This window comes from Pungitius pungitius, chromosome 12, assembly GCF_949316345.1.
Source record: "Pungitius pungitius chromosome 12, fPunPun2.1, whole genome shotgun sequence".
Classification (NCBI taxonomy): Eukaryota; Metazoa; Chordata; class Actinopteri; order Perciformes; family Gasterosteidae; genus Pungitius; species Pungitius pungitius.
Window position 1 is genome coordinate 7,259,862 of NC_084911.1, and position 15,491 is coordinate 7,275,352.

A 15,491-nucleotide genomic window follows, 5' to 3' on the forward strand; every position below is an offset into this window, starting at 1 on the left:
GTAGACGCCAAATTCTGACCCTACCATCCGAATGTCGCAGCAGAAATCGAGACTCATCAGACCAGGCAACGTTTTTCCAATCTTCTATTGTCCAATTTCGATGAGCTTGTGCAAATTGTAGCCTCAGTTTCCTGTTCTTAGCTGAAAGGAGTGGCACCCGGTGTGGTCTTCTGCTGCTGTAGCCCATCTGCCTCAAAGTTCGACGTACTGTGCGTTCAGAGATGCTCTTATGCCCACCTTGGTTGTAACGGGTGGTTATTTGAGTCACTGTTGCCCTTCTATCAGCTCGAACCAGTCTGGCCATTCTCCTCTGACCTCTGGCATCAACAAGGCATTTCCGCCCACAGAACTGCCGCTCACTGGATGTTTTTTCTTTTTCGGACCATTCTCTGTAAACCCTAGAGATGGTTGTGCGTGAAAATCCCAGTAGATTAGCAGTTTCTGAAATACTCAGACCAGCCCTTCTGGCACCAACAATCATGCCACGTTCAAAGTCACTCAAATCACCTTTCTTCCCCATACTGATGCTCGGTTTGAACTGCAGGAGATTGTCTTGACAATGTCTACATGCCTAAATGCACTGAGTTGCCGCCATGTGATTGGCTGCTTAGAAATTAAGTGTTAACGAGCAGTTGGACAGGTGTACCTAATAAAGTGGCCGGTGAGTGTATATATATATATATTCAAGATAGTTTACGTAAAATACAATTTCCAACATCAACCATTGTAAGCACAGCCAGCCAGGTCAAACTTAAACCTGGTCATATGCATTAGAAACATATAATCTGTATAATTGTCAAAATCCTGTAGTTACATTGTCACAAACTACAAACCTATTCACAAATGAAAGAGTGCACTTTAAAGCATTGAACATAGAACAGAACAAAAACACAAATATTGTACCAATCAGGATATGTTGGTAAGCACCATATCTTCTAAAACAAGTCTTACTGCAAAGTTTAACATCTCCTCTTTCCCTTCTATTCCGCCAAGAAAAGGAAAAAAAACACTCCAGACATTCTAAGGTCTTAAGAAATGTACAAACACTGTAATTTGACGGTAGTGATAATTCCATCATCCCTCATCTGAATGACTCTCCCACCCAGATTGGTGATGTACGCACTGACGATTATGGCGGCAAGTTAAACACAGTGTGGTCGAAACCAGCACATACCCAAGGGAGGGAGAACCCTGTTGAACAGTCCCATTTTTAAATCTTCCGTCTACATCCTCTGAATCTCGAAAAGGCGAACGTCGGTGTCATACCAGATCGGAGGGTCCACATTGCTACAACGACAAAATGAGATGTTAGCATGCAGTCAGCGTGGAGAGACGACCATTTGCATGATTCTCCTCTGCTCTCGTGGCTGACTCACCGCAAATAGACCACACCCCACATGTAGGTGCGAAACCACATGGCGGTGCCTGCGTTGGCCTGATACTTTCTGATGAGAATGGGATGAGGAACTGGCAGCAGGCCCACTAATGTGCCATGCTGGAGGAACTTCAGAATCTCTGATTCATCGGTTAGGCCCCTGCAGTGAAACATTTGAGCACACTTTAAAAACAACCGGGATATTTAAAAAGGGAACAACCAAGGATTGATGGTTAAGGGACATACTTGTCGATGCAGATCTTTTCCACCTGGGGAACTAGAACTTGTAGAAGTCGCATGATCGTCTGTAGGGGTAGTTTACACTTCCAGGAGAGGACCTAGAACAGACAAAAAGGCAAATGCAGATCATTTGATCATTTTGACAAACAGGCACATTATGGAGCGGGTGAATCAAGTCACTGACCCATTCTGGTGTGGGAGCCCAAAACGATGTTGAAGGCGCTCTTGACAAAGGCCTTCTCTCCATTTCTGCTTCGGTGTAGAAAACATCCTGATGGTTTGAAGAAATACATTTGCTGACACGCATGTGCTTTCAAACCAAACCCGTGTGCACAAATCACTCACTCACTTCATTGTCCCGGCCCGAGTTCGACTCCGTGTCGCTGGTCCCGGCGGCCGCGTTCTGGTCTGCGTGGGCTGTTTGTAAGGGGTCCATCTTTGGAACTGACACCATGGTGCCATCTTCTGAGACCTGGGACTTCTCAGTCAGTTTGTCGATGCCTGCCGGGAAAACGGTGAGCGACGGGGATCCAATAACTACTTGAGGTATAAGTCGACTACCGAGTATACTTCTTTGAACAAATCCAAGAATGAAAACTAGCGTTGTATCCAAAACCTGATATACACTGTAACTTATTCCTGTGTGCCATAGGAAAACAAATTGCTGTACAGCACAGAAATCTACCCCCCCACAGTCTTAATGGTCTATTCCATAAAATATGAAAAGTGTAAGTTGACTTATTAGCCAGTTTTAACATTCACTCACAAACATCCAAATAGCATAGAGAGTCAGCACCTGGTATAGCGACCAGACTGGTCTTCAGTGTGCCAGGCTCCGCCGGTACAGCGGGGTGAGAGCCCTCCATGGACACCGTCTCCTGAGAGCTCGTGCGGGAGATGACATCCGGAGACTTCCTCTTCCTCTGCAAAGCCTTCTGGATGGAAGCGGCGTCAGAGGGCAGGTTGGCCAGCTGGTGGAACACGTTGCGTTTGCGTATGATTGCGTACACAAGGTTGCAGTTTCCTGGAGATGAGTGAGACGGAGGGACAGATTTACGAAATGACAAAAACTCTAAGCTCAATCCCATCCCAAGTGCAGAGATCTGTTTTCTGTCAGACGGCTCTTACCGTCAAACTGATATTGGATGATATTGTTGAAAGCCTCGAGAAGGAAGAACACGAGATGATGGTTCTGAGCTACAGAGAACAGGAACCAGCTGGTGGAGAAGGCCTCCAGCAGGTGGAGCAGTTTATTGGCCGCCACCATGGACAGGCTCTTTAAATAGGGAGACACTGCCGAAGGAGAGATGTTAAGACAAAAAAAACATACAATTTCATTTTATTGGGTGGTATCTGCTGCTGTTAAATGGTTGCCAGGCAGATGGCGCTGAAGTAACTCACCGTTTACGACAATAGTGAGCAGGCAGTCAAACAGAGGCTGGAGACGCTGGTGGCCTGTGGTGATGATCTTGTGAAACACCTAAAACAAACCAAAAAAAACGCAGTGAGCTCTGTGAACATTGACTGTATCTTAATTCAGCAGCAACAAAGAGCATTTGACGCGGTGTGAGCACGAGCAGAGCGCTCACCACGATGAGCAGGTCGGCGTGCGTCCCCGTGAACACCGGGATGTCCATGGGCACGTGGGCCGAGTAGGGCTTGTTCAGGCGCACCCCAAAGTTCCTCTCCCCGCTGAGCAGCAGCAGAATGAAGACGCCGATGTGCATGAGTCCGACGCGGGCTGCAGCCCAGCAAACACAGCAGAGGTTGATCAACACATGTTGTCGGGTGCCAGGGAAACAGGCCCAGCGGGAGAATGAGACTCACACTGGTCAGCCCGGGCGTCGTTCAGGTAGAAGAGGATGGGGACCAGAATATCCAGCACATCGCTGCTCTTCAGGACAAAGAACAGGAACTTCTGTGGTGGGATCGCACCGGGGATTTCGGTTGAATAAAAGCACCGACTTTTGATCAAAGACACTCCTTATTTCAGTTCTTTGTTCCGACCTTGTTGAAGTCACAGAGCTTCCAGAAAAGCACCAGCAGCTCTTGGTGGAACTGGATCTTCTTGGTGGAGTTAGGCAGGTACGTCTGAGTCAAAGGGTTGGTCAGCAGACGAGCGAGGCCCTTCAGGACAAAGTCAAAGTCCTGCCAACGGACAGGGGAGAAGGTGTGCTTTGGAAAACTTTACATGGAAAAAAAATATACATACATTTCGTAGAAATGATAATCAGCACACCTCCTCTCTGTGGATCCGCGACAAATAATTCACGAAAAGGTTTTCGGGGCCAGCCGCCTGCACAAAGACGACGCCATTAACCGGAATGACATTAAAACACATTCCATGCCATCGTGGGACTGATTTCCTTGCGAGTCGGTGTGATACCTCGTGTTCCTCCATGCTGGACTGGGAGGGGGGCTGGTGGGGAACCCCTGCGTCATGCTCCAGCGTCACGATGAGGATCTGCACTGCCTGCTCCACCAGCTGCTCTCGGTAGTCAGCGAAGAGCAGGTGGTTATACGGGATGCCGTAACCCACTGGATCGTAGGCGGACACCACATTCAGCAGAGAGGTGAACAGAGGCAGAGCGTGTCTAGGAAAAAAAAAGATGAGAATCAGGAGAAAGAAAATCACGGAGCAAAGTCATACTATACTGTGACTTGCAATTGAAGTGTCTCTTATTTTCAGTCAATACAGAACTTGAAATGCATATCGATGTATATTCAATAATATGAAAGCAGGAGGATTATTGACTCTGAAAATGGAAAATTTCCATTTGGGTTGCAAGCAATCTCCATGATAACTGAGAAAACTTTAATGGGGCCATATTTATTTAAATATCTCAACATATTTTTCAAACTTCTCTTGAATTAGTGGTCATGGCTAAATTCGACATGTAGTCTATTTACTACCACCTAATCAAGGTTTTACTTTAAGCATTTAAGAATTCTGGTACACTTGTCGGTCGGATGGATTTACATTATCCCATCATGTTTGTTGACACATTTTTGGGATGTACTGAAATCTACATCACCTATTTTCTGTGGAGCAGAAGAATGTGACCCAAGGGTTAAGGACACTGTTGTCTGTTGAGGAAGGCAGGTACATGGCCTCTGAGAAGCAGGTTAGTAACAGTCGCAGCAGCTCGATCCTAAACGGGATCAGTGAGAAGAGCGTAGAGGTGGACAGAAAAAGTCAACCAGCTAAGAATGAGAGAATGATGGTTAATTTATTCATTTTGCCAAGCACAGCTGCACACAGACGTCTCACCTATTCAGATCATGGATGTAGTTGAGCGGGGGGGACTGTGCGAAGCCCACCCCTGCTTCCCAGATGTATTCACAGCTGTCTATAGACTGCATGTTCTCTACTGAGTCCTGCATGTGCTCGCAAAAAACACAAATGCATCATTTTAATCACAGTGCAGAATATTTGTATTTATTTACATGTATTTAAACCTAAAAGACATGTTTGGCTGTTTGGTTCTGCATTCTAACATGACAAGAGGGTTTTCGCATCAGTCTAGTTGAGATATACTGTAGTTACATTTTGCCAACTAAAGTATCTAGTTATGTCCACATGTAACATTGCGTTAAGGGAGCTAAAACACCCAATTTATGTTTGTGCAGTTTTCCTCCTTATTTACGCACCTTTTACAGCTGTTGTATTTATTTATTTCTTATTTCGCCTAACCCTTAAAGGAACCTTTCCAGTTAATTATTTCCATAGCGAGTATAGTATGAAGCAATTTAACATTGGAGGTTAAAAAGCATTCATTGTTAACAATGTTTCATCAACCATGAACTCTGTCAATGTTCTCTCCAGAGAAACTGGAATGACTACTTAGTTGGGCAATGTTATGATGCAAGGAAGAAGGAAACAGAGTTAAAAAATGTATCATTCACAATCACACGGATCATGGTAACCACATTTCCTCGCGATGCTTTGGCAATAATTCAGTTTGGCCTGATGGTGATGAGGCTCCGGGTACTCACGGGGCTTCTCCTGTGGCTGTGCACAGTGAAGTCCGGGCAGAAGAGGAGGTCAGCGATAGCAAGGAGCAGCGACTCGGCCAGGGGTCGAGCTCCTTCATCATCATCCAGCTCATCCGTCTGCAAAGGGCCGCCATAAATGTAACAGACTATGACCACATGATCAAAGTGATCCTCTGGTATATTGGGAAAAACGTTCCTGGCAAGAATTAAACGGTGCAGTACAGCAGATATGGGGAAACAATTGAAGCAGACCTCCTTGAAGCCAGAATGAGGAAACCCATTTAGCTGATGAACAGATTGCTGGAGACGTACTCACGAAAAAAAATGTGCAGATACCCTAAATGTTGTCATAATAATGTAGCGCTGGTGTAGGCGAACTTCCTATAAGTCTGCAAAAACAAACTTTTTAGTAACAAACAAAGGACGACAGCAACACTGTGGGATAAAAAGTTCTGACGGATTAAAAGCTCTGTGTTGTTGCTTTCTGAAAGGATTTTTTTTTTTCTTTCCTGTGTCCACTAACCCCAGCTCGCCCAGCACCGGGCACCGTTGACCAGAAGAATCCTCTCCAGTCCTGATCCTCAAAAATGTAAGGAAGGATGCGGCTCAGGATGCAGGTGCAGTTCAGGATCACCTGCTTCTCCCTCTCTGTGGGGCAACCAGACTCGGCACCCTGCACCAGCTTCTCCACGGCCTGACGAGACATGAAATATGACCAGAAGGTGGACGAAAATGAGTTTGTCGGGTGTGGAAACACCCGCTGTCCAAGACACGCAGAAGAGGTTTTGTGTAGTTTTAAATGATGCAATTAGAACGGTTGGTTCCCAGATAATGATTACCCAAAGAACATGCACCACTGCATAATAAACACAGTTTCCTAGACTCGTTGTTCCATTGAAAATGATAATAATAACTAAGCACAAATGATTGAATTGGTCTGTGTAAACGTGATTTGCTTTCCATGGAGAAGTAGAATTGATATATACATGATATGGGGACATATGCTGTTGTTGTTGTTTTGGTCCTATTACGAACGTCCATTACAAGGACATTTTATGAAAATGCTTCATTATCTAAATTTAAAAAACACCAAGTCACTTTAAAAAAATAAAAAGTTGACAAACTACTTTGAATCAGCTCAGCATCCAGACCTCTCATTTTATTTAATTAGGCTGTAACAGTTCAGTGTGCCTGTTTTGTTTCTGATAGGAGGCTTCAAACGGAAGCTGGTGCCAGCATACGGGAAGCAAAGGGAAAGGAAGGGGAGATGACTCACTTATTCCCACATCTGAGAGCACGAGGCAGAGTCTTGCTGACAGACTCCCGTGTTTGGCTCCAGCAAACAACATCATTCCGTGATGCAGCCTCACAGTAGGGAGTGTCCCGTGCAATCTTATCTCGTAAACAAGTTGGTATAACACAAACGCATTAGCAGTTCATATTGTGTGTACCTTATAGCAGAGAGTTGCTAAATTGGAGGGGGACTCCTCTCGAACGGCTCTTATCTCTGCAGCTGGAACCAGTGCAAAAACATCCTGGACCGTGGTGGTGGTGTCTGCCCAGAACTGGTCCCAAAAGGCATCGTCGGTGGCTTCAACTGGCTGCAGAAAATGTGTTTAAATTTAAATTCCCATATGCCTAGGTCAAATGGATATATATATATATATATATATAAACATGTTTCCCTCTTGATCATAAAGCACACACGGTTGTTTGGTCTTCATTGTGCAGGTAATCAAAGGCCTGCCTAATGGCAAGGTAAACACAGCGTGCTTTCTAGCAGCAGTTAGGACGCATTATGTGGCAAGCTGGTCTAAGCAGAGTGCACCTGCCGCATCTGCAAACGTGGTCATTTCAAGACCTGCGTCATCGGGTTTGATTTTCTACTACGCCATCGTTTGTTTCATAATGTAAACATGTGCAGCCTGAATAAAGCTATATGGTGATCTGCAACGAAGGATCGGCCATCATGTATCCTAATCTTTATCAAATGCGACATTTTGGAGTGCATGCAGTCTTTCTATACCGACCGTATAAACATATCGATTATGTAAAATAGATGTATGTCAGTCAGAAACCCGCATGCATCAAACGGCTGTTTGATTTTTGCTATCACATCATCCGCGTTATCTCATCTCCTCGGTGATGATCTCCGGGTGCGCTCATCGAATACATTTCTATTTTGTATGCAATCCTTTATTCTTGGTGTGTGGATGTAAATATACCTGTGTTTTGGTTGTCAGTTGAATCACTGCTTTCCTGAAGTTCAGTTTGGAGTCGATGCTGCCCATTGTGATTATTTCCCTTTATACTAACAGGACCGCTGCTGCCGAGGATCCCTGTTAATCTCACCTCCGTCCTTCCCTTGAGTCATCGGCGGAGGCGTTTTTTTTACTCTATTGGCTGGCAGGACCTGCACTCCTACAGGGTGTAACTTCCGGATTGAGAAGATGTGAAGCATTCAGTAAAGGATGTTTTGTAAGCAGCATTTACCCAAACAAAAAGACTTGTTTTCAAGCTGTCAATGACTGCATTATTTGGTTAAGAAAAGCCACACGGATTTGTATAGGGAGATGGCCTGTTACATCTAGGTCTGTTTTTTCTATTGACGGTACAGTTTATATTGTCAAATATTAAAGCCAGTACATTCTGCTGCAATGATTTTTTTAAACAGCGACATCTTCGGGAAAAATGAATACCGAGGCCAATATTTGTCAATTAAATTGTCTTCATTTTCCCTATAATTGACTCACCAGTTGAATCGGGTGACGAATTATGTATTTATTGGAGAAATAAATAAATGTACTAGGGTGCTTTCTTTTGTGCTTTGAAATGTACAGAGACTGCGTTGCATATGCGCCTTTGTGAGTATATGATGCCTTTGGGTGCTCTTGGTAAGTCCCCTCTTTCATCAGCCTCCACCGCCATTCACATCGTCACAACTTATTACAACTTATTAAAATTGAGGTGTCAATCTCCTTGATTTTACTATCCTACTCACCACACTTCTGTGACATCTCCGATGCTACAGAAAACTCCGTTAATATAAATATGTAACAAGCATTCTACAACAAACCTCTCCGACGGAACTAAAATGCATCACTGCGCAGCCGCAGTTCCATGTAAACACAACTGCCGCGGTTGGTTGTGGTTTTACCTTTGGCTGTTTTAGCTAGCCGGGTTGAACTAAAAGAGGTGTATTTTTTTACTTGGGCTCTGTCGTTAAGATTGTTAGGCTGATAACAAAGAAACTGGGTATTTCATTTGCAGTATGTTTTGTGATCAGCTCATCGGCAGCATCCGCCATAAAGGTTAGCCAGCGGCGACGTTAGCTTGGTAACCGTGACTGGCTTTTTAAGTGACCTAAGTTTGCTATCGTAACACTAGCTCCATATCAACCAATCGACTTAATTAACTAACTAATGCCCAGTTACCTTAAGTTAATTAACGTGACATCTGATATTATTTCAGTGTTGCCAAAATGGCTTGCAGTATCACGTCGGCATTGAAGACAATTAGCTAGCTGAGGAAGGGTAGTTTGCTAACCCAGCTGATAGGCCACCGACTGGCAGGAAACCAGCTAACGTTCACACGCCGGTAACGTCAACCGGTCGCCTTCTTCACTCTGGTCCGAACAAAAGACGAAGGAAACTCGTCGAGATCGATTTAGTGTCATCATATGTTGACTGAAAACAGGTGAGCGGGTTCTACAGCACATTTTGTAATAACGCTACGTGACGAGCTGCTGGGTGTATCGTAACAAAAGCCCGTGTTAACCGCTGGCTGTCACTGAACAATGTGCGCATCAAATCATCGGGGTTCACACACACACACACACACACACACACACACACACACGGGAGGGTTACTGCCACGACAGGTGCGAGATGGCACACGCCGTGTTTTCATAGCCCGTGATTAACCTCCTACGTGCTTGCACCCCTCAACAGGAAACGGCAGCGCAGCGGTGCTGATGAGGAGAATGGCCACCTCGTGCCTCACGCCAAGAGGCAAAGCCGAGCTCATCCTCTCTCCCCTGAGCCGGGCCGGGATGCCTGGGACTCCGAGGTACAACGACGTGTCTGGGGACGTTGAATTGTTCTAGAGCAGTGGTGTCTTCTTTATCTTTATTGTTATTACGTTACATTACATGTCATTTAGCTGATGATTTCATTCAAAGCGACTTACCGTGTGCAGTGCTTTTCAACCATAGAGACACAAAGTCAGAAGAACAAGAAACAAGAAAGTGCAATTGTCCCATGTGTCCTAACCAGTCTCCTCTTTGTGGGCGGTAAAATCCTCACACTCAACACAAGGAGACGTCAATACCTTACCTTTGTTACCGAAGAATGGCTCAGGAGGTCAACGTGGGTGTTACACCCAACGGATGGATACTTCTGTGGTTGGTCTCACCACCCGTTGCCGCCTGACACTTCTTTTCCTAAGCCGTCTTTGCGCAGTTTGACCCGCTTTCGCTCCGGTAACTAACTGAACAAAATTGCCAATTGTGTTCCAGTCCTCCATCAGCGAGAGCAGCGGCAGTCCAGAACGCCCGGCTGGCAGCTGTGGCAGTCAGTGCGCCGCTGGGCCCTGCAGTCCCCTCAACTACGGCGACTCCTCGGAACCGGCCGGCCCTACGAGCCCGGTGTCCTATCTGCAGATCAACCGCATCCTGAAGCACGCCCACTTCCAGAGCCTGCAGAGCCGATGTCAGCTCAGAGACACATGACGACCCGGTGTCAGGCCAGAGCCCCTCATGCTGATGCCCTTCACTCGGCTCCCCCCCCCCCCCCCCCCCCCCCCCCCCCCCATCTCCAGTCACCTTGATGTCCAGCAGCTCTACATGTCTGTGGATGGAGACCAGCACCTGGTCAAGTATCTGGAGAGAGCGGGCAGGGGGGTTCTTTATTCAAATAAATCAAAAGCATCATCCCTTCAGCAATAATAATTGTGCGATCTACTCTAAACATTTTTTGTAGTCCACTGGATTTCTGACCAATGAGGCGCTGCTCTCGGAGCCTTATTGTGGCCGATTGACGACGATGACGCCGTGTTTTTGTTTTAAATGTTGTATGGAACCAGTGCTACTGGAGCCACAGTAATCGCACCAAAACCCAATTTCAGGCCGGTCAGTGAGACAGGTTTAGTCTGTTTAGTAGGGTACATGGGGCGTATCATGCTGAATCTGATGTCTGTCTAAGTACATGGACCAGTCTCAGGGAGGATTTGCACTTGTCTTGGACTGCTCATTTGCTTTCATATTCAGGCAGGGACCCCCCCCCCCCCTCCAAACAAGGGTCTGTAGAAGCCATTGGTGTTAACTTGACCGACCAAGGTTATATTTCATGTCCTCATTTTGTCAGTTTAGAGTTTTTAGACTTTAGTTGAATTTAGTGACAGAACATGGATTTGGTTTTAGCACAGTTTGCAATTTTGAAAGGACGTCAACACTGCAAGGTAGAATATCATAAACTCTTGTGCCAATTTCCACGTTTGAAAACATTTGGAGGCATTCATACTTTATTTGGCACAGTATATTTGTTGGTCCTGATGCAGAATTAAATTGTATAGTTGATTATTAACATATTGTGCATTGTTTGCAGTGGTATGCACTGGTTTTGCTTTCTGGCGGTTTTATTGTCTTCCGTTCATGGAATAGACAAATTATTCCATGATATGGACACACGAGTCCTTTTGTTTTCTTGCGATGACTTAATTTTGTGAGCTTGACGTAAGGCATCTCGTCTTCTCACAATCATTGAAGAATAACGTTCGGTTGTGAGAAGCAAACAATCATCCGTAATTATATGTAAAAATGCTCATAATTGGCATCAATTTGTACTCCATATTATTATGAACTGACTATTGACCAGCCATAGAGATGCCATGTAACAGCATCATGATATCCCATATAGAGAGGCGGTGCGCCTGTGGTTGTCAGAAATGATGTACCAACACGATGACCTTTTGACACAAAGCATTTTCGGGTAGAGATTGCCCTGTGTTTATTGATTGTAAAACATTTTAGCAACATCTTCATGTCTTTATAATAACGAGTACAAATTGATGTCACAATTGATCATGACAAAATGGCTTACAATGTTGAGATTTAGATCGAATACATTTACAGCCTTTAGGAACAAAAAGACATTCCCAACGCTTTTGTTTTGCAATTTTACCGGAGCCACTAAGAAAGCTGTTTTTTTTTTTTTAAATAGCCTTTCTCTGCTCTACCATTCAGTGGTAGCTGTGTGTGTCCCTGAACCTTGTTGTACCTTGTAGCTGGATGTGCACTGAACATCCAGGTACAAGCGCTGACCATAAGGCTGTGCGTCATTCCTTTTTCATAAACCAGGATTGAAGCCTCATCCCGACTGGTGTGTCAGATATCAAAGCATTTTGAAGATGTGGTTTATTTTTTTTCTTCCAATGATATATTTTTTGTATTTAGGATTGTAAATTACATTAGCCTTGCCATTGCCCTTTTTTTGTAAATAACCCTTCATTTGAAAAAATAAAAATGAATGTTTTCGAAAAAATACGTTATTTACTTATTTTTACTTATTTACATTTTTTAGAATCTGCATTTAGCACTTTAACAATGTCTCACAAGGTAATGCTACTAGAATCTGTCTGTTCATGCTATTCCTCTTTCAGAAAATTCCTTTTAGCTGTGCATCCTATGTGCTGTATGTGTAAACAGGAATTCCCTCCATATCACGTCCTCCCTTTTTACTCCAAATGTCCAGTAATGAATGCCTCCCCGTGCATTGAGACCATCGCTAAAGAGCTGACCTGTGTCGTCGCGAGGAGCGGTGAAAGGTTCTTTAATTAGCACACTACGTGTCCTTGTCTTGTCCCAGACACGGTAACGGATTACATACATTAATGCACCACATGTAACCACGGTTACCTTGCCAGCTTCCTCGGGTCCTCATTACTCGCCTTCTTTTGATTCCCCCGGTCTACCTCTACCACGCAGGAGATGACAAATGAGCCGAGGATAGTTCAGGATTAGCGATCTTGACGATGTAGGTCTCTCTTCCTTTTTCTTTTTTTTTTTCTCAGGTGCATGCCTTCTTATCTTGGAACATGCACTACAGAAACAGAGAGGGACAATTAATGAGTGCTAAGTGAACCTTTTTGTCTTATCTTAGCTAAGCTTTTTGTACCTTAAAGCAAACGTCACATTAGTCAACGAAATGCTGTGTAACTACAATGGTGCGGATGTAACTAGAAGCCTCTTGGATAAATATTTTCATGGTGATTCAAATTTCAGTTTAAGAAAAAGAATATGGAATTAAAAAACCTTTTTCTTTTCTACCTTTTAATAAACACCCTGAATGCTCGGCCTGTGGTTTTGCAGCAGCGTCTCTCACCTGTCAGCGAGGTACGCTACTGGCTTGGGCCTCAAACCCGTCATGGATGTATTCTGATGTTTGGGTGGGAAAAATATTCAATCATGTCACTATTCTGACTCGTGTGCCCGGAACTAACATAAAACGCATTAAACCTTCCACGTGTGAAGCAGATATGCGAAGGACATGAAGATAAACACTTACTTAAATTTGCTCCTTATAAGGATCCATGTGTTGACTCCATTTGAATACACGTCATACTGGATGAAGGGTTGATCTCTACATGTACAAAATAGGAAGTTCTATTCATACTTTAAATTGAGAGACAATAGTCTCAAAGCCATTGATACATGCACAGTATCGTTAAGTATAAATACTTGCATTGTCATTTTTCTGAACAGCAGATTTTGTGAGTCCAGATGTTCATGAAAGGAGCTGTAGGGGGCAGCACACTCTGAGTGTTAACTGTACACAAACCTCCTTCCTGGCAGTCTGCCCCTCGTAAAAGCTGGGGGATTCTACAAAAGGGTCAAAACGTGTGGGGTACGTGGAAGATTAACTTTAATCTGTTTTCACACACACACACATACTGTCCTTTGCAGGCAGCACACATATATGAAGGTGGGCGGTGATGAATGGCTCATATCAGTTGAGTGGAGAGGCAGGAGAGAGTTAAATGAACTGTCCTTGTTCTGGGGTCTATGTATGCGCATACATTGTTATATTTTTACCACGGACAGCGAAAAAAAATCTGGGTTAGTCTCCGCTTCCTTTTCTTTGTCCTCTCTGCTGAGATTCCCATCTCTGCTCAAAGGCAAAAAGGCACATCGAACGTCAGCTACGCACAACAAAGACGGACAAGACAATGTTTTAGATTTATCCGTGTCTGGATCCCCTTCAGCCTCACTTGAGTAATCCCACTTTTATGATTATTTTGGAAAAGAAATTGGGAAGCAACTGGTCCCAGGACAGCCCTTTGACTAAAAGTGGTAAATCACTATGAATGACAGCGAGGTTGAAACATTCCGAGAAAGGAGGAGGAAAAAGTAAGCTAAAGCTGACCTGCTCACCCTTTGCTTCCCTTTGCCCCCCCGACTTTGGTTGAAACAAACTTGGGCAGCTGTTGCCTAGCGTGGGATGGCGCCTGGATTGGCATCGAGTGCAAAGCTTTCCCCTCACCAGCCAACACAAACATCTGCTCGGCCCATCCCGCCTCTATTTCGCACAAAATTCAAACACCCAAAGCTCGTCTGCTCCGATGTCCCCATTACCGTCCGGAGAATTAATGAACCGCCGAGCGCATTAGCGGTGCCCCATTGGCCCGGCCTGGCTGGAGCGAGAGGGGAAGCGCGGGGGGGGAAAGCTGAGGCAGGCGGACGCGGAGAGGGAAGGGTTAGCGAGTCGGGATGACGAAGTGCTTCACGGGTCAGGAACTAAAATGGGTAGACATTTTCCTCCTGCATTTGGCCTTTAACATTTCATTTTTTACGGCCATTCGGATTAAACAAGTGTTGGATTTCATGCTGCTTTTCAGAAATTCTTAATTCGTGATAGATGTTCTTTTCTTTTGTTTTGCCCGCCCCCCCCGCTTCCCCCCCCCCCCCTCAGCAGGTTGCTGTCGCGGCGTGGAGAGAGGCCTGCTGGGTTATCTCACTGACCGTAGCCTAAACATGCATTCAGCCGAGAGTTGGTTTTTCCCCAAGAGAGAGAAAAGCACAACCTTCCAGCCGCTCTGCATGGAGCTGCAGCGCCTCCAACGGCCTGAGCCCGAAGGCTGGATGACTGGCGGGCCAGGGTCCCCGGGTGCCACCGTACGGCAAAGTTACAGTCAAGGCCTCGGATCAACCACGATGAAAGTGTTCAACAGGCTTTCAACCCAGTGGGAGAGTGCCGGAGAGAGAGAGAGAGAGAGAGAGAGAGAGAGAGAGGAAATGCAATAGTTTAGCCAGAGTCGGGCTAAGTGGGACTGTTTAGTGTTGGCCCGGGCAGAGCGTGCACTCAGCGCACCGCCGTGCGAGCCGCGGTTTCCCAAGTGGCTTCTATTAACCCGAACGGCAAACGGAGCCGCACTCACTCACGCACGCCCGGTGTTTGTTGGCTCACCGGGGGACAGGCAGCGCGGCCCGCCGCGTGGTTCCTCCACCGGCGGACTGATGTGGCGCCGCTCGCAGCCACCGAGGTGCAATTTGTTGCGTTTGGACCATAACTGCCAGGAAGAGATATACGCCCTCACTTAAATAGCCGCCCCACAAGCTGCCCCTCTCCCTCCGTTGCCCTAATTGAACCCACCGGCGGGCCAGCCCCATCAATAGCTGAGCTCATCTGCAAATGAATAAAACATGGACCCTCTCCAAATCTATGCTCGCGATAAAGCTCGGAGCTACTTAGACACACTCAAGGACGGAGTGAATGTGATTATTATTTTTGAAAGAAATGGAAGAACAATAAAATGTTCTCATTCCGTCTCGCAGCATCGATGAGGTCTTATGGCCCCCGTGGTCCTACGCGTATTCCCAACAAGC

The 15,491-nt window shown here is 45.5% G+C and overlaps 2 protein-coding genes across 4 annotated transcripts; one reads left to right on the plus strand and one right to left on the minus strand.

Annotated features, from left to right (window-relative positions):
- Window positions 1-646: 646 nt before the first annotated feature.
- Window positions 647-8,045, minus strand: hid1a (HID1 domain containing a). 2 transcript variants are annotated; one of them, XM_037475811.2, is made up of 19 exons: window positions 7,837-8,045; window positions 7,063-7,212; window positions 6,135-6,305; window positions 5,612-5,728; window positions 4,887-4,993; window positions 4,651-4,767; window positions 4,002-4,209; window positions 3,855-3,911; window positions 3,623-3,763; window positions 3,443-3,533; window positions 3,205-3,356; window positions 3,017-3,095; window positions 2,744-2,908; window positions 2,412-2,639; window positions 1,965-2,116; window positions 1,800-1,886; window positions 1,622-1,713; window positions 1,377-1,535; window positions 648-1,287 (listed from the first exon to the last, which is right to left on the minus strand). In XM_037475811.2, exons 1-19 carry the CDS (start codon window positions 7,900-7,902, stop codon window positions 1,224-1,226), a joined length of 2,403 nt encoding a protein of 800 aa, XP_037331708.2. In that variant the 5' UTR covers window positions 7,903-8,045; the 3' UTR covers window positions 648-1,223. The 2 variants fall into 2 exon arrangements, with proteins under 2 accessions (XP_037331707.2, XP_037331708.2); XM_037475810.2 differs by having other exon boundaries at window positions 647-1,287; window positions 3,855-4,209.
- A 642-nt stretch (window positions 8,046-8,687) lies between these two features.
- Window positions 8,688-12,070, plus strand: LOC119220124 (uncharacterized). Of its 2 annotated transcripts, none has more exons than XR_009957112.1 (3): window positions 8,688-9,307; window positions 9,562-10,013; window positions 10,128-12,070. XR_009957112.1 is itself a non-coding variant. In XM_037475822.2 (3 exons), exons 1-3 carry the CDS (start codon window positions 9,291-9,293, stop codon window positions 10,338-10,340), a joined length of 348 nt encoding a protein of 115 aa, XP_037331719.1. In that variant the 5' UTR covers window positions 8,688-9,290; the 3' UTR covers window positions 10,341-12,070. The 2 variants fall into 2 exon arrangements, 1 of the variants encoding a protein (XP_037331719.1); XM_037475822.2 differs by having other exon boundaries at window positions 9,562-9,679.
- The last annotated feature ends 3,421 nt before the right edge of the window (window positions 12,071-15,491 follow it).